Here is a 21605-nt window from a genome sequence, read left to right on the forward strand (position 1 = left end):
GCAGAGTTATATTTAGGTAAGCCTGAAATAAATTGCACTTAATGTTTAAATTATTTGGGCATAGTTGAGTGTTTTAAAGTAGATGTTGGGTTATCATTGAGATATACAGCTAATGTTAAATTTACCAGAAAACTTAATTTAATGTCTTTTGAAAGTATGTACTTGTATTATTAGCTGAAGTAATTGCCAACAATCTTTTTATTGATTTTCTTTTATTTATGCAGGACCTGGACAGTGGAGATGTTAAGAGAAGAGTGCATTTATTTGAAACTCAGAGAAGGACAAAAGAAGAAGATCCAATAATTCCTTTTAGTGATGGACCTATCATCTCAAAATGGGGTGCAATTTCTAGATCTTCCCGTACAGGTTACCATACCACGGATCCTGTCCAGGCCACTGCTTCCCAAGGAAGTGCGACTAAACCTATCAGTGTATCAGGTGATCCATTTAACTAATACTTCACCTGATATGTTCTAGCACTGTGCTTTTTAATCCTCACCCTGTTAGATACAGAACATTTCTCTCCATTTAACAGCCACAGTAAACTCAGAATTAAATGGCTTAGCCAGGACAGCATGGCTAGTTGGATAAAATATGGAGTTTTTGGAAAAGTATACATTCACATCTATGTCTGATTTTTCACTTTTCTGATCATTGTTTCTTTCTACATTTCTATAGATTATGTCCCTTATGTCAATGCTGTTGATTCAAGATGGAGTTCATATGGTAATGAAGCTACGTCATCAGCACATTATATTGAACGGTAATGTTATGCTTAATTCTTTAGGATTCTCTATTCTCAGAGTACAGATCCTACTCCCAGTTATTCATGAACTGTGCTTTGGTAGTTTTAGCTATGTAACAAATTTCTGAAAATTTACATTTGGAATAATGACTGAAACTTTCAGGGTTGATCTGTTATGTAAAGCATATATAGGACTTCCCTGGTGGCGCAGTGGTTAAGAATCTGCCTACCAGTGCAGGGGACATGGGTTCGAGCCCTGGTCTGGGAAGAACTCCACATGCCGCGGAGCAACTAAGCCTGTGTGCTGCAATACTGAAGCCCGCCTGCCTAGAGCCCGTGCTCCTCAACAAAAGAAGCCACCACAACGAGAAGCCTGCGCACTGCAACAAAGAGTAGCCCCCACTCGCCACAACTAGAGAAAGCCTGTGCGCAGCAATGAAGACCCAACGCAACCAAAAATAAATACGTTAATTAAAAATATATATATATGGTATATAGTCGTTATATAGTCATTACTGCTTTAGTTGCTTCATTTATTTCACTTTTATAACAGTAAATATATTTTTCTTTAAAGGGACAGATTCATTGTTACTGATTTATCTGGTCATAGAAAGCATTCCAGTACTGGAGACCTTTTGAGCATTGAACTTCAGCAGGTAGGCTCTGTGTCACTCAGCTTTGAATTTTTAAAAAAATAGAATGACATTTAAAAGTTAATGGATGGAAGCTGACTTTGGTTTTTTTTTCCTCTAGGCCAAGAGTAACTCGTTGCTTCTTCAGAGGGAGGCCAATGCTCTGGCCATGCAACAGAAGTGGAATTCCCTGGATGAAGGCCGTCACCTTACCTTAAATCTTCTAAGCAAGGAAATTGAACTGAGAAATGGAGAGGTAAGGAAACTGAATCTCTCAGCTTCATGCCCAATATATTTGTTGTTTGCTGCTGTTGCATGTTATTTTATGCCATTACTTAGTGCAAAATTTGGCTTTTTCTGGGGTGGATGATTGCTTTTAAAACTTAAGAGTAGAAATAAAATTGTAGTCCCAGATTTCTTTTTTTAGATCAATCATTGGGATTCCCATTTTAGTTTAAAAGGGAAGCCCCCCAGTTTCCACAGATATGAAATCATCATTTTTCTTAATTACAGAATGATTATACAGAAGATGCAGCTGATACTAAGCCTGATAGGGATATAGAGTTAGAGCTTTCAGCACTTGATACTGATGAACCTGATGGACAAGGTGAACAGATTGAAGTAAGTACTGCTGTCACACATCTAGGAGGCTTTACTGCATTGGAAATTAAAGTACAGAATACTTTCATACTGAAGGATTAACATTTTATTTTCGTAGGAGATCCTGGACATACAGCTTGGTATCAGTTCTCAAAATGATCAGTTACTGAATGGAACAGCAGTAGAAAATGGGCATCCAGTCCAGCAACACCAAAAGGAGCCCCTGGAGCAGAAGAGACAGAGTTTAGGTGAAGACCATGTGATTCTGTGAGTGTTAGACATAAAATTCATAACCAGTGGGCATAGGGCATGAATAAAAAGAAATATGTGCATTGTTAAATTCATTTTTGGTTTTATCCTATGAGGGGAAGACCTTACGTAATAAGGCAATGATTTGGTCAGTCTGGGTTTTTAGGAGAGGAGAACTAAATTTGAACTAACCAAGTGGTCCATTTTAGCAGCCTAAAACTTGCTTTTTGTTGGGATAAAAGTTTATGTTTATGCTCTAGCATCAGGTTATACTTCCTCTAACTGATAGCCAAACATCAAGACTACAAAATGGAGAACTAAAACCTAAATGAAGGGGGTTTCCCTTTTTAAAAATCTTGCTAAGGTATTTTTGGCCTTTAGTATATAATTACTGCCAAAAATATGGGCTGATCTTGAACTTGACAGTTTGTTGGCCTTAAATTAACCAGTGTTCTAATTTTTTATTATACTTTTTGGAAAATGGGACTTTTTTAGTGACCTCCGATACTTTTTAGTGAAAAAGACATGCCTTTGCTAGGGGCTCTTAAAGTGTGTTACAACCTTTATTCAGCATGTATGGTTACTCTTAGAAGTTTTCACTTAAAGCTAATTTGTTTTCAATGTCATTTATTCTCTCCCAGGGAGGAGCAAAAAACAATTCTGCCGGTAACTTCTTGCTTTAGTCAGCCACTCCCAGTGTCCATTAGCAATGCGAGTTGCCTCCCTCTTGCCACATCTGTCAGTGTTGGCAACCTCATTCTGAAAACTCATGTTATGTCTGAAGATAAAAACGACTTTTTGAAACCTGTTGCAAATGGGAAGATGGTTAACAGCTGAAAAGAGGTTCATCTTTCAAATCTGTGACCATACCATGGAAGCATTTACACTAGCTTTTTATATATATAATATATATTATATAATGTATATTTTTTTTAAAAAAAAAGATATTACTGGGGGCATCCATTTCCTGTGGACTCTTTGATACTTCAAGCCCTCTTGCATTAGCATTATGAAAAAAAAAAAGAAAATTTACTTTACTAGGGTAACACGTTCACTTTCCAGAAGTGATTGGAATTTGGACATTTAACTTAAGCTTCAAGCAGCTTTTTATGAGTTTGTAGCAATCCGGTGCAGTAACTGAGCCATTTCCTATTTTAAATGGCTTCTATAGAAAATTAACAACTCAGTTATTAAACTAGCAGGATCCTACAATGATACATCTAGTGAAAGTAGACTTAATTAACTTATTTATTTCTATTTTATGTTTCACTGAGAGAAATTTCCATCTCATTCCAGCTGCTTTATTTATCTTTTTCATGGGACTTTGCATGGATTTTTTTTTTCTCTTTTTTTTTTTTTTTTTTTTTTTTTTTTTTTAATTTTTAAGAGTGGAGTTAGATGTTCTTACCATAGAATTTTACAGGGTTATATACTAGCTTTCTTTACTGCATTATATGTAGGAGTGTGGTGCAGTGCTTTTTATCTGTAGCATTTAATTTTTTTTTCAGTTTTCCATTTTTCAAAAATAGTTTCTGCTTTGTTAATATTTATACACAGGCTACTTGTTGAAGTAAGTAATTAAATATATAACCAAGTGCCTAAGTCTTTCAGCTGATGTACTAGATATTAAATTCTCCTAAGTTATGCAGAATCGTTTTTACAATTTTGATAAATTATGCACTAATGTAATGGCAGTTTTTTAAAATGCAGATTTAAGCCTGTACATTATGAATCTGATGACTTGGCAAAAGAATCAGGTGCTTTCAGCTTTCTTGAGAAAACCCTGTATGTAGTGTTTGCACTGACTAACAAGATGGTATTGCTGGGTTTTTAATTTAAACTAATTAATTTGGATGTTCATTGCATTCTCTTGGTTAAATATTGTTTATTGTTACTTCATGTTGGGGTTTAATTTTCCTTGTTTTTCTGACTGTTAGGTTGATAAGACTATGAACCATGTAATAATAGAACATTGGCTAACCTTTATTCATACTTAAAAACATGAATAATTTCTGCCCTGCTAAAATGTGACTGAAAAGTGTTTTGACTTGGCATCTGAAAGTATGCAGTATGTTCAACCAGCCAGGCTCCAGATTTGTGGGAGGTATTTTATTGAAACCTAAATTTCAGTCAACATTTGAAAACAAAAGCTGGGCATTCCTTCTGGGTGATCTTACCTATAGTTTGTGTCTTTGTTTTTCCCCCCATTTCTTTAAGATTAGTTTGACTTTTATTATTATTTTTAATTAACTTCTGTGAAGTTGTTTACTCTGAAAATTGTACTGGAATATTTTAAGCCAAGCTGATCTTTCACCAGGTGTACTGTATGTAAGGGCTTTTCCTGCTAGCAAGATGCTTAAACAGGATCATGTTATTGGTCGTCTGAGCTATTTAGTTGTTTTACAAAACCACAGCATTGTATCAGATAAGATTTTGATAAAAAAGTTTTGTGCACATTTCCAGGGGCGGGAGGGTTGACATTTCCCTGAAATTTCTTGATCAGAATGAGTAAATACTGGTGTTTGATACCTGTCTTAATGAACATGCTCATAAGGTGACTGATAAGTTGTAAATATACCTGAGAAACAAAGGGGTAGTTTTGATATTCTGGTGTCAGTATGGAAGATCTTACACATTTATTTAATACTCAAATGTATGAAGATGTTTGTTTGTAGCATAACAGCACAGTAGCCTTGACTTAGTTTCCTTGGTTAGTACTGTACCTTTTTGCCATGGCCAGTGCCCCCATCCCTACAAAGACATTTTATTTATTTCACTCTGTAACCTGAAATGAATAGGAACAAGAGTTTTGAACCATGTTACATTAACTTATTTCCGACATTATAAATTAGCCTAGGATATTACAGGAACGTGATTGTTATATAATTTATATCAGAACCTTTCTATAAATATGCGCTTATTACATTTGAAATGCTTCCAATGTACTTTATTTGCTGTTTGTATTTCCAAAAAGGATATGCAAACCAGTATGTCTATTTCATGGATATTTAAATAGTGAGATCTTCCATGTTGAAGGTAATGTATTTTTTTTTAAGATTTTAAAATTGCTATTTTGTTACAAAATAGAGACCTATTAACAGTTTGAGAGCTCCTTATGTGCCCTCAGGGAAAGAACCCTCTGTGCAACAGAACTACGCAAAACATCTTCAGCACGTTCTGAGGGTGAATATATACTACATAAATTGATCTTGTGTATTTAACCTTATCTTTTTAATTTTAAAATTGAAGTTTTGAAACTTGGTTGTGCTCTGCTGGAGGGGGTTGGGATAAACTGCTTAGGTGTTTGCCTACTTGTCCAGTGAAATTACATTTGCATCAGTGTATGTATATACCTGCCAACTTATTGGTATGTCTCAGAACATTTATATTAAAATAATGCTTGTCTTGCAGCAGGTGATCCCATAAAACAGTAACTCCCTGTTCTTAAAAACTTACTCTCTTCCTCACTAACAACATAGGAATTGTTTCTATGTTGGGATTATTCAGTATTGCATCCTTTATGTAGTGATCATCTTCTGTTTCTCATGGTGTGTTGGATGTGAAATAAAGACATTGGTTCTCTGCCACTTGAGAAGGAAGAGCAGTTTATCTGATCCTTCTTATGAAAGGTACCTAATGATATCATAGAGGAAAAAATTACAAATCGGACCTAGAATGTGACTTTTTAAAATAGGGGGCATTCCCTGTCATTTGACCCTTTACCAACATGTTGTGATGCACATATGTTTGAAATCAAAGGATATAAAGCAATAGGAGAGGAAGTTTGTAATGTTGTCAACTAAACTGTGTATGTGGTGTATGGTCTAATAAGGAAAAAGTAATCGAGGTCTGGAAAGTGGGAAGATGGTGAGGTTTTTGTTTTGTTCTGACTTTTTGTGTTTATAAAAATTTCTAAGTCCCATTCTGAAGACCATGTGCCTCATTCATATACTGTGATGTAGCATCAGTAGTTCTTTCTTTGTGGTCTCATTACATCTTATGAATCCTGAGAAAGTTACTTAAGCATGTCATCTAGTTGGTAACTGAACAAAGCAGATTCCTTTGCCTTTCCTGCCATGACTTACTTTCAATACCATCTAGTAAACCAGCGTCATGCATGAAAGTTGTGCATCGTAATTTTCAAGAGAAGGTACTTCAGTGGGTCAGTGGCACTGATGTTTTTCCTAGTAACTGTTTACTCTCACAAGAGAATAGTAAAAGAAATCTATACTAGAACTGAAATTTTCCGTTTGTATGGATCTGGTCACTTTCACTCAAGTTTCAAGTTGACTCTAAGTTTATAAAGCACATCCCAATTTTATATGCTGCCTTGAGAAAATTACCGGATGCACAGTGATTTGTAGGAATTTAAAATGGGATCATTTAAACATTTGAAAACATTGTTTTAAAAACCATCTAGCTTGCTTTTTGCATTTTAGATGTTAAAAGCCCATGTTGTCTTGTTAACAGGGGTGGCGTTTGTAATGATCAGATTCAGCATGTGATTCAACTTTGAATATTTCTTCCCTAGCTTCTAGAGTCATTTTCTGAGCAGACTGTCACCAGTATTGGTGACTGATCATTCAAGGGGAAAGTTGCATTGCAACTATGTATTAGTTTCCTGGAAGAACTTTCCCTGTGTTTTAGTGAATGAAGAGTGTTAATGGGATCACTTACTGTAACTCCTTCTACATAAGAACCCCTTCTGCAAGCAGAACACAAATGAACATGCTCAAGGAGTATCTCATTTTCTGGGTAAATTGAATAAATTTGCTAGTTACTCCTTTATATTAGTGGTTTCTTTGTATCCCTTTGCTGGCAAGGGAATACAAGGAGTCAAGGCCACCAATCAGAACACCCCACATTTGAGTGGAGTCCTGTTTTTACTCCAAGAGCAGTTATTCCCCCAAGTCTGAAATTGGCAGTTTTTTTCTTTTTTTAAATAAAAAAATTTAAATATCCTTAAACCAGTGGAACACAGACACTGGCTGCACTTAGTACTGCCAAAAGCCAAGGTCATTTGCATATATTCCATCAATCTGTCGAGAATTAGGCCTCACTTTATAACCCAAGGCATGGAAGTGCATGCATTCTCTTAGCTGGGCAAACAATTATACTGTAGTTGTGATACAACACATGTGGCTTTTATTTGTACTGCACATATCCACTGTACAGCCACTTGGGAGTATCGTGGTTAGCTTGCAGCAACTGCTGTCTGCATTTATACTGTTTATTGCATATTCTTTTCCCTGGAAGTGAAAGAGAAATGTTTTTCTTGTTGCATTGATTACATTTTATAAATTTGCTTAGCTGGAAAGTTTGGGAAAAGAGGCCTGTTTGTCAATTGTACAACCGATTGTGAAGCTCTAGTGTGAATATTTTTACGTCTGTATTAGACATTTTCTTTGCAAATCTATTGTTCGATTGAAATGTAAATGAAATTAAAGATGGTGTACACCCATCATGTAAAAAGCAGGCACCATCTCTAAGATGGATTTAATGCTCATTTTTAAGGCATATACTCAGCTTCTATTTAAAACTATAATTTAAAATAATTCTGTACAATGAAATGGGGAATATATATGGGAATAAATTCTATTCCATTTATTTCAATTTGAATTTCCAAATTGTAATGTTTCCCTTTGTGCTATAGGAATAGGATTAAATGGGGGAAGGCTAGGATTCATAAGGCCTGTATATGGGGGGAGGGCAGAGATGGAACAATGAGGGTTGTGATGATAGTGAATAGCAAAGAGTGAATTCTGTGTGTTTTTGCTGTAGCACTGAAGTGAAGAGATATTAGCTTTGGCTGTTCACAGAATAGAGCATCATGATTTTCAGTGTTTGAGAGAAAATTGATGGAAAAAGTTTGCAGTACTTGACATGTATTTGCATGCACAAAATAAAATTATTTGTCCACCTTAAAAGTTGTTTGTTTAGTGTCAATATTAAGTTTATAGTGCATGTTAGTTATTTTGACTTCCTTGGTAAATTTTTTGGTTTAACTAAGCTACCAGGTTACTCCTTAAGATTTAAACAATCACCTGCCTCATGCATTCATCACTGGGAAGGATCTGAATGAAATGAATAGGCCAGGGAGGTTGAAATAGTCCTCAATTCAATCAGTCACTTTGTTCATTCAATATAGAGTACTTTCTATATGGGAGATGAGGGTGTAGATAATACTAGCAGTTCACAGTCTAATGGAGAAAATAGGACAAATAGATAAATAACGAATATGAAGCAATATATTACAGAAGTATGAAGACTCTTTCTGTGGAACCTCAGAATGTAACAGAGAATGGCCTGAGTGGTTCTAGACACCATTTTCACTGGGCCTTGAGTAGTTTTACTCATTCACTCAACTGATGAATTTTAAGCCCCTGTCTGTGCTGGTCGTTAGGGTTGAAGGTCCGTGAAACAACAAGCCCTCTCTCTAGAAGCTCTCAGGGTGGGAAATGGGAAAGACAAATCTGAATAACCAGCTCAGTGAGCTATGTTCTAGTATAAGGTATATGGAAACTCCAAAAGGGAAATTAGGGAGTGGATGGTAGTGATAGTGAGCCAGAGGAACTGCTTCTTTGAGAAATGACCTCAAAGAAGGGCATTTCTTTGTAGGCTGAGTAATATTTCACCAAGCAGAGCTAAGGGGAGAAAACACCTGAGAACCTACTATAACTTCACAACAACCCACTCTGTATCCTAACAGCCCTTCACGATAAATATTATGATCCCTGTTTTATATTTGAGATGTTAAGTAACTTGCCCAAGACCTTGTAACTAGAAAGTAATGGAGTCAGATTTCTGATTCAAGTCTTATTCTACCTTCCAAAGATGGTGATGGTGATGGTTGGAACCTATTTTAGCCATAAGTGTTACAGTGGAAGGAGAGTTTGAGGAATAGCTTAACTAACTCTTAATAGCACTTAATATGTTCCAGACACAGTTCTAAGTGCTGTAGGTATATTATCATCTAGAACCATTATTGTCACCATTTTACAGATGAGAAGACTGAGGCAGAGACCTTAGAGAATTTGTCCAAGGTCACATAGCTAGATGAGGTAAATAGGGACCTCTATGAAGGACACTAAATACTAAAGAGACTGTTAGGGAGTCTTGGAAGTTAGATGATCTGATTGATTTGGGGTTTTAGAAGATCACTTTGGTAATAGTGTGAGGTGAAGCTGGAGATTGACCAGCAGGGAGACCAGGCCAACAATCTAGGTAAGAAGTGTTTAGGGCATGGCTAAAGAGAGGATGGAGGAAGAGATGGATTTGAAAAGTAGGAGAGCGCAATTGACAGGATTTGTTGTAGAGGAAGCCTACCAGACATCTCCCCATTATCATGGATTAAATTTGGCTTAGAATCCCAGACCTCGTTGCTGAAAACAGACCGATATTTGTGAAACGGGTGATCTTGTATAAGCCCTGGCGTGATCATTGAGATCAGGAAGAAGAAGAGGAAGAACCATGGATAGTTGATCCAGGCAAAGGAGAGGAAACTTAAGGAAATGAAATCCCAGGAAGATTTTTATTTTCTTTATAATTGACACCTGTTGGAGTAATGATCATGCACTTTAACAAAGATTTTTTATAATTGAAAACTCAGTAGTGCAGTGGTTCCAAACTTACCTGCACATGGCAATCACCTAGGGAGCTTTTAAAAAATCCCAAAGCCCAGATCGCACCCCAGACCAATTAAAACACACTCTCAGGAGGTGGGATCGAGGCATCAGTACATTTGAAGCTCCCCAGGTGCTGCCAATGTGCAGAAAAGTTTGGGAACCACTGCCATAAAGAATGAAAATGGATTTGGGGCCTGTCTTAGCCCAGGTGCAGTCAATAACATCTATCATCAAATGTTCAGGCCTAGGTAGTTTACAGAGACTGATTCAACAAAATATACTTTTGAGAATCTACTGCCTACTGGGCATTAGAGGTACAGTAGTGAATTAGTCCCTAACTTCATGAAACTTAACATTATAGCTCTAAGTACTGTGGGCAGTTTTAGATAGGGCAGTCTGCCGAACATCTTCATTTGGATCTCTAATAAACATTTCAGATGTAACGTCCAAATGTGAATCCCCAAACTGTACCTCCAGTCTTCCCCATTTCAGTTATTTCTCCCTTGACTACTCTTCCTAGTCCAGCAGCAAGTTCTGTCAGCTCCACCTTCAAAATAAATATTCAGAATTTGACCACTTCACCACTGAGGTCCAAGCCACAATTATCTTTCACCTGAACTGTGATGGCTTCCTGTTCTCCCTGCTGCTGCCCTTGCCTCCCTTCAGTTTATTCTCACCACAGCAGCTACAGAGATCCTCTTAAAATGTCAGTTTGATCACTTCACCCTTGTGCTCAAAACCCTCCAAATGCTTCTCATCTCACTCAGGGTGAAAGCCAAAGTCTTTTCTTTGATACTTTGTTCACTATGCTCCAGCTGCACTGGCCACTGAGTTGTTCACCAGGCCAGCCAGGCATGCTCCCATCATAGGGCCTTTACCCTTGCTGTTCTGTAAGGGTAGGAGGCTTCCTGACCCCTGTAAGAATCTTTTATCACTAGATCTCTCGCGTTTTCAGGTCTTCACTCAAAAGTCAACTCAGTGAAAATTAGATGCAGAGTAATGGGGGTGGAGGGTCTGGGGAGTGCTATTTAAAATAGATGTTTTAACCCAAGAGACTGGATGAGATCAACTGAAGTTGTTTTTGTTGTTTTGTTTTACTTTATATTCTGAAATAATTATAGATTCACAGGAATTTGCAAAAATAATACAGAGAGGACCCATGTACCCTCATACAGTTCTGCCAGTGGTAGTATCTTACATAACTATACTATAATATCAAAACCAGGAAACTGACATTAGTAACAACCTACAGAACTTACTCAGATTTCACTCGCTTTCACATGCGTTCATTTGTGTGTGTGTGTAGTTCTATTCAGTTTTTATCACATGTAGATTTGTGGAACCACTACAACTCTCAAGATAACAGAACTGAAAAAAAAAATAATTGTTCCATCACCTCAGTGATCCCTTGTGCTACCCCTTTATATTCATGTCCATTCCCCTCCCTTACCCCCATTTTCCTATCCCTGGACCCTGGCAACCACTGATTTCTTCTCCGTCTCTGTAATTTTGTCATTATGTGAATGTTATATAAGTGAAATTATGCAGACTGTAACCTTTTGAGATTGGGTTTTTTTCACTCAGCATAATTCCCTTGAGATCCATCCAAATTGTTGCATGTATTAGTAGTTCATTCCTTTTTATTGCGGAGTAGTATACCATGGTATGGACATACCACATTTTGTTTAAACATTCACCCATTGAAGAACATTTGGGTTGTTTAGATTTTTTGACTATTAACAAATAAAGCTGCTATGAACATTTGTGTACATGTCTTTGTGTGGACATTGTTTTTTTGTTTCTGAAGTATTTTTTGAGCAGATAAATTAGTGTACTTGGTCAACCTCTGAAGGAAATGGATAAATTCGACTATATGGTCTTAACTTAAAAATTGACAAATTCTTTCAAAACACAATTTACCAAAACAGATACAGGATGAAAAGGAAAATTGGAATAACTCTTGTATTAGTTACCTATTATCACGTAACAAAGTACCCTCAATTTAGCGGCTTAACACAATAACATTGTTTCACAGTTTCTGTAGGTCAGGAATCTGCATGTGACTTAGAGGAGTCCTCTGCTCTGGGTCTCTCACAACCTAGGCGTTAGCTGGCTCTCCTGGTGAAGGGTGTGCTTCCAAGCTCACTCCCCTTATTATTGGCAGGATTCAGCTCCTCCTGAACTGCTGGAATGACGGCCTCAGGTTTTCATTGGCTGAAGGTTGCCCTCAGTTTTCTGCCACTTGACCCTCTCTGTAGGGCAGCTTACAATCAATATGCTAGCTTGGCTCATCCAAGCAGCAAGCAGGAAGAACCTGGGACCAAGCAGGGGGTGGGGGCCAGGTTGCATTCACGCCTGCACAAGAGAGAGACGGCACGCAATAAAGTCACAATCTTTTATAGCCTGATCTTGTAAACAATATCCCATCGGTTTTGTCACTTAGAAGCAAGTCACTAGGTCCAGACCCCACTCGGACCGATAGAGTTCCCAAAGGCCCCTGCCTGGTATTCATGTCCTGGCATAAGCCTCTCACCTGAGTGTGGACTGGACCTAGTGACTTCTTTATCCCCCATCAGGAGATAAAAACCATAGAGGGGATGTGTGACACAAAAGAATTATTAAAATTTAGTAGACGAGCGACTATAAAGGAAATCCCATATGGTATCCTGTGGCTTAGGGAGGGTAACTAAGGAAGGACAGACTTGGAAAGGGGCCTCTTATCAAGACTGGGGTGCACACTTCATTGGAGAAGGTAAAGTTCAGCCCACTGGGCAGCAGAGAAGTTTGCTGGTTTACCCAGGCTGGGACTGGTTGCTGGCAAGCAGAAAGCAAGTCTCTGGAACACAGGCGAGCTGCAGAGGAGCCTGTGGAGGGAACTGGTGCCAGTGCAGACAGGAAGCGTTTGGCTGCCAGTGCAGGCAGGAGGTCTTCAGGACACTGATTTCCATGTTGAGAGAGTCACAGGAAAATTATTGCTAGTCCAGACAGAGGTTGCAAGATCATCAAGGAACCACATGTGCTGGGCCTGTGGCTGGGGAAGAACCCACTGCATGTCCTTACAGCCATACTACTGACCACAGCCCCTCCTCCTCCAGTGCCCTCTAGTGAGGAAGCTTATCATTGTGCTCACTGCAAAGGAGAGACGCTTAAAGGAATTCAGTCCATTATTGCAAAGCAAGAAGGGTGAATTGAGAGCTGAGAGACATTATTTATTGGCACAGGGACCATTTTAGAAGCTGCCTGCCATAGCGTTGTACCTACTAAACAAGTGAAATTCATTATGAAAAGCTTCCCACAAAGAAAACTCCAGGCCTCCTGATGGTTTCACAGGTGAATTCTATTAAACATTTAAGGACAAAATAACCTCAGTTTCACAGAAGCGCCTTCAGAAAATGGAGGAGGAGGAAACTTCCTAACTAATTTTATTAGACGAATAAAACACTGGCATCAAAACCTGACAATAACTTTACCAAAAAATTACAGCTCAATATCCCTTGTGAACATAGATGCAAAAATCCTTAAAGTGTTAGCAAATCCAGATATTTATATATATATAAATTATAATACATCATGTCCAAATAGGGTTTATCTCAGTAATGTAAGGCTGGTTTAACACTTGAAAATCAACCAGTGTAATCCACCATATTAATCAGAATACAGGTTATATTTGTTATTATAAGGTCTCAAAATTTAATGAAGCTCCATTCTGATTGGCTTACAGAGATTAAAAATGTATATGTAAATAAGAGAAACCAAAATATTTCTAAAAAAAAAAATTTGCCTCTTACATTGTAAGTGTGTGGGCTATTTAAAGAAAAATATTGTTACTAAGAATATTGTTACTAAAACTGAAAGCAAAGAGGTTTTCTGATTTTCTCAGATGCTTTCAATCAAAACCTTAAGAAATGTAATTGCTTCTTAAAGACAATCCAACATCTAAAGCAAATTTCAATTTACAAAATTAAAGCCTACACTAAAGATACCAATTTAAAAATTTTTTAAAAAGCATTATATAAGGAAGTAGCCCTTACTGGTTTTATATTCATTAATACAAAAAGAAGTTTAATTGCTGTCTAAAAGTTGTTCAATTTCTAAATAAGAAAGACGTGTTCAATTGCCACAAACTGGCCCCACACTGACAGGGAGGGAGGAAAAGAGAAAGACCGGTTATTTCAAACAATCCTCATACTGGTTGATGTCATCCAAAACCATCTTTAGACCTTTAATACTTTCATAACAAAAATAATCCAAGTGGCAGGGACAAATCTGTTCTAAATTTACAAAAATATTGGTGGAAAAATTTTTATCTGGGCAACTCAGTGGAGGACCAAATCTTGTTTTATCTCTATTACGATCTGGAAAAACTGTAAGGGTAGAGCAAGACTTGGAACCCAGCTTCGAGGCATTTAAGCATTTCTATATAAATTTCAGTTACTTCAAAACTTTAAATATGTTTAATAATAGTTTGTAAATCTTCTGGTTGGATCAAGATTTTCCCTTGATAAAAGGCAAATGCTTTAACAGCTTATTGTGTTTTTCCCACTAGGGAATACCTTCAATACTCTCTATGGATAAACAAAATCCTTACATTACAGGTAAAATACTTGACAAACTATAAATTACACATGGTACTCTCATTAAAAGGAAACTTCACTATCCACATCATCCCCAGATACTGGTAAGATAAATTGAGTGGTCCTGATGAATACTGTTAACTGTCTCATCTACACAGTCATATTCCTGACAGATGGAAACTACACTCCCAGCAAGGATACCACTGGATAATCCCTCTATAGTACACAACTAGGAGAATGAATATATTAAAAGAGACGAATGAAAATTAATCTTAAAACTGTAAATTTACATTTAGACTTGCATTTTATTAGTTTTCTCCTCCTTTTTCTCTTACTTTTTACCTTTTGTTTATTCCTGTTTTCTGTCCCCTCAACTCGTTAAGCTGTGTAATTTACAATGACAGCTATCCTTTCTGGCTTTTAATTATGTTACCTAACTTCAAAATCCTTAGGACTTCCCTGGTGGCTCAGTGGTTAAGAATCCACCTGCCAATGCAGGGGACATGGGTTTGATCCCTGGTCCGGGAAGATCCCACATGCTGTGCAGCAACTAAGCCCGTGTGCCACAACTACTGAGCCTGCGCTGTAGGGCCTGTGAGCCACAACTACTGAGCCTGTGTGCCACAACTACTGCAGCCCGTGCGCCTAGAGCCCGTGCTCCGCAACAAGAGAAGCCACCGCAATGAGAAGCCCGCGCACCACAAAGAAGAGTAGCCCCCGCTCACCGCAACTGGAGAAAAGCCCACACGCAGCAACGAAGACCCAACACAGCCCCCCCCCCAAAAAAATCCTCTAAAATATTATCAACCTAAATATGTCTCCATACTTAACTGGCCTTCAGTCCCCCTAAAGAGAGCTTCTGTGGTAGGTAGTTCATAGGATGGGTCCCTGAGCCTCTTGGTATGGTATTCATGTTCTTGTGTAATTCCTTCCCCTTGAGTGTGGGCTGGACTCACTGGCTCATTTCTAATGAAAATAATACAACTGAAGTGATTGGGTGTAACTTCTAAGGTTAGGTTATAAAAGACTGGTTTCCATCTTGGTCTTAGATTCCATCTCTCTCTCTCTCTCTCTCTCTCTCACAATATACAGAGACAACCTGTTCTGTGTACTTCTACTTAACAGTTTTCTGGAGAATCTATAAATAGCTAACATTGTTTTCATTGATGCCTTGAGCCAGCCAGCTCCAGGGCAGACTGCCTAGCCTGACTGCTTTGCAAAATGCTAGTTTGTCAGTTTCCCTCTGGAAAAGCAGACAAGACTCATGGTTTCCGGACATCCCACATTTCCCCCGTCTTTTATGAATCCATTTTTTAAACCCTCGTTGACAGTCACCTATTGATTCTCTCCTTCCTATGAGTAAATTTGTTTGCATATAATTAACTGCCTCCATGGTATTCTTTGACAGGAGTATATATAGAACGAGTACACACAAAGAAGGTGTCGAAAGTTTGAACCTGGGGCATTCCGTTATTTAGAGGTCAGAAGCAGAGCAGTTAATGAGGGTATCAACAAAGCTGGAGAAACTAGGAGAGGGTATCCTTCTGAAAACCAGGAGAAGAAAGGGTTTCCAGAAGGAGGAGTGATTAACTGTCATGCTGCTGAGTGGTTCAATTAAAGCAGAACCGAGACTTTACCGAGGACTTGGCAACTTGGAAGTCACTGCCTTCATAGGTGTGGTTTCAGTGGACTGGTGGGAACAAAAACCTAATTGAAGTAGGATGAGGAGGGAATAGAGCAGATCTATTAGATCTGGCTGTAAAGGAGATCAGAGAAATGAGATGTGGCTGGAGAGGCATGCTGAGGGAGGAAAGTGAGGGTTGACTAAAAAAACTGTTAACTTTTGGAACATAATAGATAATACTTTCACATGATTAAAAATTACACATAAAACATTATGTATAAAATGTCTCCCTTTCACTCGATTCCCATCTGAATTTATTATTTCTTGTATATTCTTCAATTCTTTTCTTCATGCACACATAAGAAAATATTATTTGTTCCTATTTTTTATTGCAAAAGGCAGGAAACTAATACATAATGTTCTCCATGTTCCTTTATTTTTAAACATACATTCATGCAAGTATATCTATAGGATAAACTTCCAGGAGTGGAATTGCTGGGTTAAAGGCATATGATTTTGCAATACTGATAGATATTTCTCAATTACCATCCATAAGAGTTGTATCAACTTATACTTTCACCAGCCATGTATTCCCCACAGTCTCACTGTTACCAAACTTTTTTTTTTAAACAATCTGAACAGTGGAAAATGGTATCTGAGGATTTTCTTTTAGAAATGAAAACTAGGAAAATTTTAGAAAGAAAATAGAAAGTATTAGAAAGAAAGCCTGAATATGCAGGGGAGAGCGAGAGGAGGTAACTGCAGGAGAAGACTTCCTTACTAGGCTGGAGGAGCGGGATCCGCTGCACTGGTGATTCATTTAACAGGTACAGATGCAGGGGGTTGTTGTACATTTTGAAGGTGCAAGTGTCTTTTGATTGCGTCTATTTTTCATGTGAAATAAGAATCGCGGTCATAAGGTAGGCGAGGAGAGGGGAGAGGGTGTTGAACATTTGAGAGAAGAGATGTGAACTGCTTCCCTTAGAGTCGGGGAGTAGCCTGCCCAGGGCAACTACATTGTTGAGCAGCTCTGAGGGCCCCCATGAGGATTGCAGCCTTAAATTTAAAGTGAATTTTGAAGGAAAAGGAGCACCATGCATGAAGAAGACCCCTGCTTCAGGGAAATGTGAGTAAAAACAAAAAAGCAAAGCATTCATCTAGTATTCATTTAACAAATATTTAGGGGGACTCTCCTACACAGAGGCACTGTTGCTGGCTCCTGGCTTGTCACTTAACAGCAGATCACAAGCATATTCAAGTTGGCTGTTCACACAAATCTGATTAAGATTATTCATTATGCAAACAAAAAATATAAAAAGTTACCATAGGATATCTTTATATGAATCGTTCTTAACTTTGGGGATGGGGGTTCTGACTCTTGGTAGCCTGAACAAACAGCTTCTCAGAAAAATATGCACATATACAAATTTGCAGACAATTGCAGGTGGTGTAGAACCACAAATTAAGAATCTCTCAAACTTTAGGGAAATAAAACTTACCTATTTTAAAGGATGTATTGTTTTAGTATATTTCGAATGATTCAATTTACACAAAGCTTTCCATGAGCTACTTCGTGTTGTGTACTGGACATCTCAATAAGGGCTCAGAATTTGAAATTATTTTAGGTTTCCAAAAAGTTGCAAAAATAGTATAGAGTACCCCTATGTTCTTCACCCAGAATCCCCTAAAGTTAACATCTTACATAGCCGTCGTACAATTATCAAAACTATTGATACAATAATATTATTACTTGATACACCTTGTTCAAATTTCGTCAGTTGTCCCATTCACGTCCTTCTGTTCCAGGGTCCAATCCAGGATTTCACTTTGCGTTTAGTTGTCCTGGACTTGGCTTTTTTTTTTTTTCCTTCTTTTTTTAATCCAAAAGGGCTATGTGTTCTTGGGCAAGTTAATGTCCGAGTCTGTCTTCTGTCTTAATAGACGTGATGTGATTAAGAATCAATTAAAAAAAATACATGTAGAATGTTTTCGGAAACTTCAAAGGTAACGAAATTGTTCTTACTGCTCAAAGCTGGGCATATCTAGTGTGGCCTTTCATTCAAATTAAAACAAAAATAAAAATAGAAGCTTATTATTATTGTCGAGATGTTTGTCCCCAAGTAGGACCCGTAGCTTCTCCCTTGGCCGCCAGGATACGCTTCCTCTAATTGGGCAGCGTGTACCCGCGCTGACGCAGGAAGGCCGCCTCATTGGTCCGCGCTGTCGGGACTCAGGCGGCTTTTCTCTTAGTGCTCAAGGCGCCGACCCATTTCTCTTTCTCCAGCCGAGCGCTCCCTTCCTTCCGAAGTGCCAGCCTGAAGGGATCCAGACTGAGGTAGGCCGGGTAGCTGCACTGAGGTCAGCCGGGAAGAAGCGGCGGGCATGGAATACCGGTGGGAGGCGGTGGAATACGGATGGTCGGCGAGCCTGGATGAGACGGTCTTGTCGGTGCGCCCCCTCGACCCCCACGCTCTCCGCGACTTCCCTGCCCCGTCTCCTCCGCTGGCCCCACCTCCCTCGGGCTCCCCTAGAGCTTCCGCGCCCCTCCGCCGCGCTTCCGTTGGCCCCGCCCTCGACCCTCAAAGGTCCTGCCTACTTCGCGAACCCTCCCGCTGGCCTCGCCCTCGACTCCTCCCCCGAAAGGCCTCGTCTCCTCCGGCAGCCCTTCCGCTGGCCCCGCCCTCGATTATATCCTGCCAAAGGCCCCGCCTCCTCCGCTAGCTTTCCCGCTGGCCCCACCCTCGACTCCTCCCCCCGAAAGGCCTCGCCTCCCACCAGCCCCTCCGCTGGCCCTGCGCTTGCCGCCTCCTCCTCAGCGGCCCCGCCCTCACCGAGCACACATTCCTCCCCGTCTCTTTCTTCCCACCTTTACCGCCTTGGTCCCTCTGCCTCTTTAAGTTAGGTTTAGTCCCCCTATTTCTCTCCACCCCCCCGCGCCCGGCCGTGTACCTGCACCTTTTTCTCAACCCTGCCACGTAGGTACCTCTCTTCTCCTCATCTGACTGCCCGGGTCACTGGATTCCCCCACTGATTCAGGCTGCCTCTATATGAGCTTGACAGATTGTGCAGAGGCCTGGTGCTGGGCATTGGAGGTCTCTGTTTGCAAGACCTCCCCGCCCGGTGGGAGAGTCACTTTGTAATGGAGTCTAACAGGCTCGGGGATGCCTTTAATCAAAGATGCATAGTATTGGCTGCACATTGTTAGAGCTTGGAGTTGAGGCCACTGGCCGATGAACTCACAAGTGTAGGTAGTGTGCCACATGAGGGGCAAGTTTTTCGCTAACATCACAGGGGTTTCTGGCCCAATGAGTGGAGTTTGATAGTAATACTTGCTACAAAAAAAAAAAAAAAAAAAAAAAGCATAGTATTGGGATGCTTAAAGGAAGGGGTGCTGGAGTTACAACCCCAACTTGTGTGATCTGCAAGCAGACCTGGCAGGGAGTAAGCTGTACCTTTCTCCCAGAATGTACCAGGCTTCTTCTGATACAGAAGCTTGGCTCTAACCATTGTCCTTTAAACACTGGGGAATGATTAAAATCTTGCCAAGGGCCCGTCTTTTAACCAAAGTTATTAGGGCTTCAGAGCCCATCCATCCTAACCCTCGCTGTGCTGATTGGGAGGTGGAAGGCAAGAGACAGATGAATGATTGGCTTAGGCAAACAGTGAGTCAGCATCCCATTCTTTTTTTTTTTTTTTTTGCGGTACCACTGCTGTGACCTCTCCCGTTGCGGAGCACAGGCTCCGGACGCGCAGGCCCAGCGGCCACGGCCCACGGGGCCCAGCCGCTCTGCGGCACGCGGGATCCTCCCGCACCGGGGCACGAACCCGTGTCCCCTGCATCGGCAGGCGGACTCTCAACCACTGTGCCACCAGGGAAGCCCAGCATCCCATTTTTGATGCTGCTTTTTGGAGTTTCTCCTGAAGATTCTTACCCAGTTTTTCAATTACCAGCAGTCTTATTTGGTAGGTAAACCAAAGAGTATGTGTAGATAAAACCTTCAGTCAGTCAGTAGTTTCCTCCAAGCCACCACCCTACTTCAGTGTATACTATTCAGAAGACAGTGACTCACGCCTTCAGTCTCTTGGAGTCAGGAATCCCTGGAGTCTGAGCCCAGCTCCACCATTTGCTGTAAAGGTTGGCAGAGAAATTTTATCTGAGCCTCAATTTTACCTTCTACAGAAAGAGCATGATAAACCCTATCATGCATGGTCATGGTATGGATTTGCTGAGATCCTGCTTATGAAAACAGTCACTCTTACGGTCCTGTACATAATAGGATCTGAGCACAGGTGAGCCCTAACTCTTCAGATTCATCTCTGTCTGATTCAAGCCAGCAAAGAGCCTGCTATGTCACCCTCTCCCAGGCACCATGACGACCCTGGATGATAAGTTGCTGGGGGAGAAGCTGCAGTACTACTACAGCAGCAGCGAGGATGAGGACAGCGACCACGAGGACAAGGACAGAGGCAGGGGTGCCCTGGCTGGCAGTTCCATGCCTGCAGATGCTGAGTTGGCAGGCGAAGGCATCTCAGTTAACACAGGTACTGGAAATCCCTGTGCTCTGGGAACAGGTTTAAAAAATGTCCATTAAATATGTATCAGAAGTCTAGTGATCACTTCAGTTTTTTCAAACTAAAATTTTTTTTTTAATTTTTAAATTTTATTTTATTTACTTTTTATACAGTAGGTTCTTATTAGTCATCAATTTTATACACATCAGTGTATACATGTCAATCCCAATCGCCCAATTCATCACACCACCATCCCCACCTGCCGCAGCTTTCCCCGCTGGTGTCCATACGTTTGTTCTCTACATCTGTGTCTCAACTTCTGCCCTGCAAACCAGTTCATCTATACCATTTTTCTAGGTTCCACATACATGCGTTAATATACGATATTTGTTTTTCCAGTAGTGGGACTGCTGGGTCATATGGTAATTCTATTTTTAGTTTTTTAAGGAACCTCCATACTGTTCTCCATAGTGCCTGTATCAATTTACATTCCCACCAACAGTGCAAGAGGGTTCCCTTTTCTCCACACCCTCTCCAGCATTTGTTGTTTGCAGATTTTCTGATGAGGCCCATTCTAACTGGTGTAAGGTGGTACCTCATTGTAGTGTTGACTTGCATTTCTCTAATAATTAATGATACTGAGCAGCTTTTCATGTGCTTCTTGGCCATCTGTATGTCTTCTTTGGAGAAATGTCTGTTTAGGTCTTCTGCCCATTTTTGGATTGGGTTGTTTGTTTCTTTAATATTGAGTTGCATGAGCTGTTTATATATTTTGGAGATTAATCCTTTGTCCGTTGATTTGTTTGCAAATATTTTCTCCCATTTTGAGGGTTCTCTTTTCGTCTTGTTTATGGTTTCCTTTGCTGTGCAAAAGCTTTGAAGTTTCATTAGGTCCCATTTGTTTATTTTTGTTTTTATTTCCATTACTCTAGGAGGTGGATCAAAAAATATCTTGCTGTGATTTATGTCAAAGACTGTTCTTCCTGTGTTTTGCTCTAAGAGTTTTATAGTGTCCGGTCTTACATTTAGGTCTCTAATCCATTT

General features: G+C 39.7%; 2 protein-coding genes and 1 non-coding gene across 6 annotated transcripts in view; all 3 read left to right on the plus strand.

Moving 5' to 3' along the window:
• RC3H2 (ring finger and CCCH-type domains 2) overlaps positions 1-3559 on the plus strand; it is a 47776-nt gene extending 44217 nt beyond the window's left edge. For 2 of the 3 annotated variants that reach the window (XM_007128908.4, XM_028493551.2), the window contains 7 exons: positions 225-438; positions 679-763; positions 1320-1401; positions 1499-1633; positions 1891-1998; positions 2096-2244; positions 2868-3559. In XM_007128908.4, coding sequence (XP_007128970.1) covers positions 225-438; positions 679-763; positions 1320-1401; positions 1499-1633; positions 1891-1998; positions 2096-2244; positions 2868-3063 — 969 coding nt within the window. In that variant the 3' untranslated portion in view covers positions 3064-3559. The remainder of the gene's footprint in view (positions 1-224; positions 439-678; positions 764-1319; positions 1402-1498; positions 1634-1890; positions 1999-2095; positions 2245-2867) is intronic. The other variant, XM_007128910.4, reaches the window with a different exon arrangement.
• Positions 3560-16549: 12990 nt separating this feature from the next.
• Positions 16550-21605, plus strand: part of PDCL (phosducin like) — a 15423-nt gene continuing 10367 nt past the window's right edge. The window contains exons 1-3 of one of the 2 annotated variants that reach the window (XM_028493552.1): positions 16550-18384; positions 20230-20339; positions 20415-20591. In XM_028493552.1, coding sequence (XP_028349353.1) covers positions 20420-20591 — 172 coding nt within the window. In that variant the 5' untranslated portion in view covers positions 16550-18384; positions 20230-20339; positions 20415-20419. The remainder of the gene's footprint in view (positions 18385-20229; positions 20340-20414; positions 20592-21605) is intronic. The other variant, XM_007128911.3, reaches the window with a different exon arrangement.
• Positions 19240-19389, plus strand: LOC112065579 (small nucleolar RNA SNORA62/SNORA6 family). Its single transcript, XR_002892114.1, has one exon. It is a non-coding gene; the product is annotated as a small nucleolar RNA SNORA62/SNORA6 family (small nucleolar RNA).

Source organism: Physeter macrocephalus, chromosome 9 (assembly GCF_002837175.3).
Source record: "Physeter macrocephalus isolate SW-GA chromosome 9, ASM283717v5, whole genome shotgun sequence".
NCBI lineage: Eukaryota > Metazoa > Chordata > Mammalia > Artiodactyla > Physeteridae > Physeter > Physeter macrocephalus.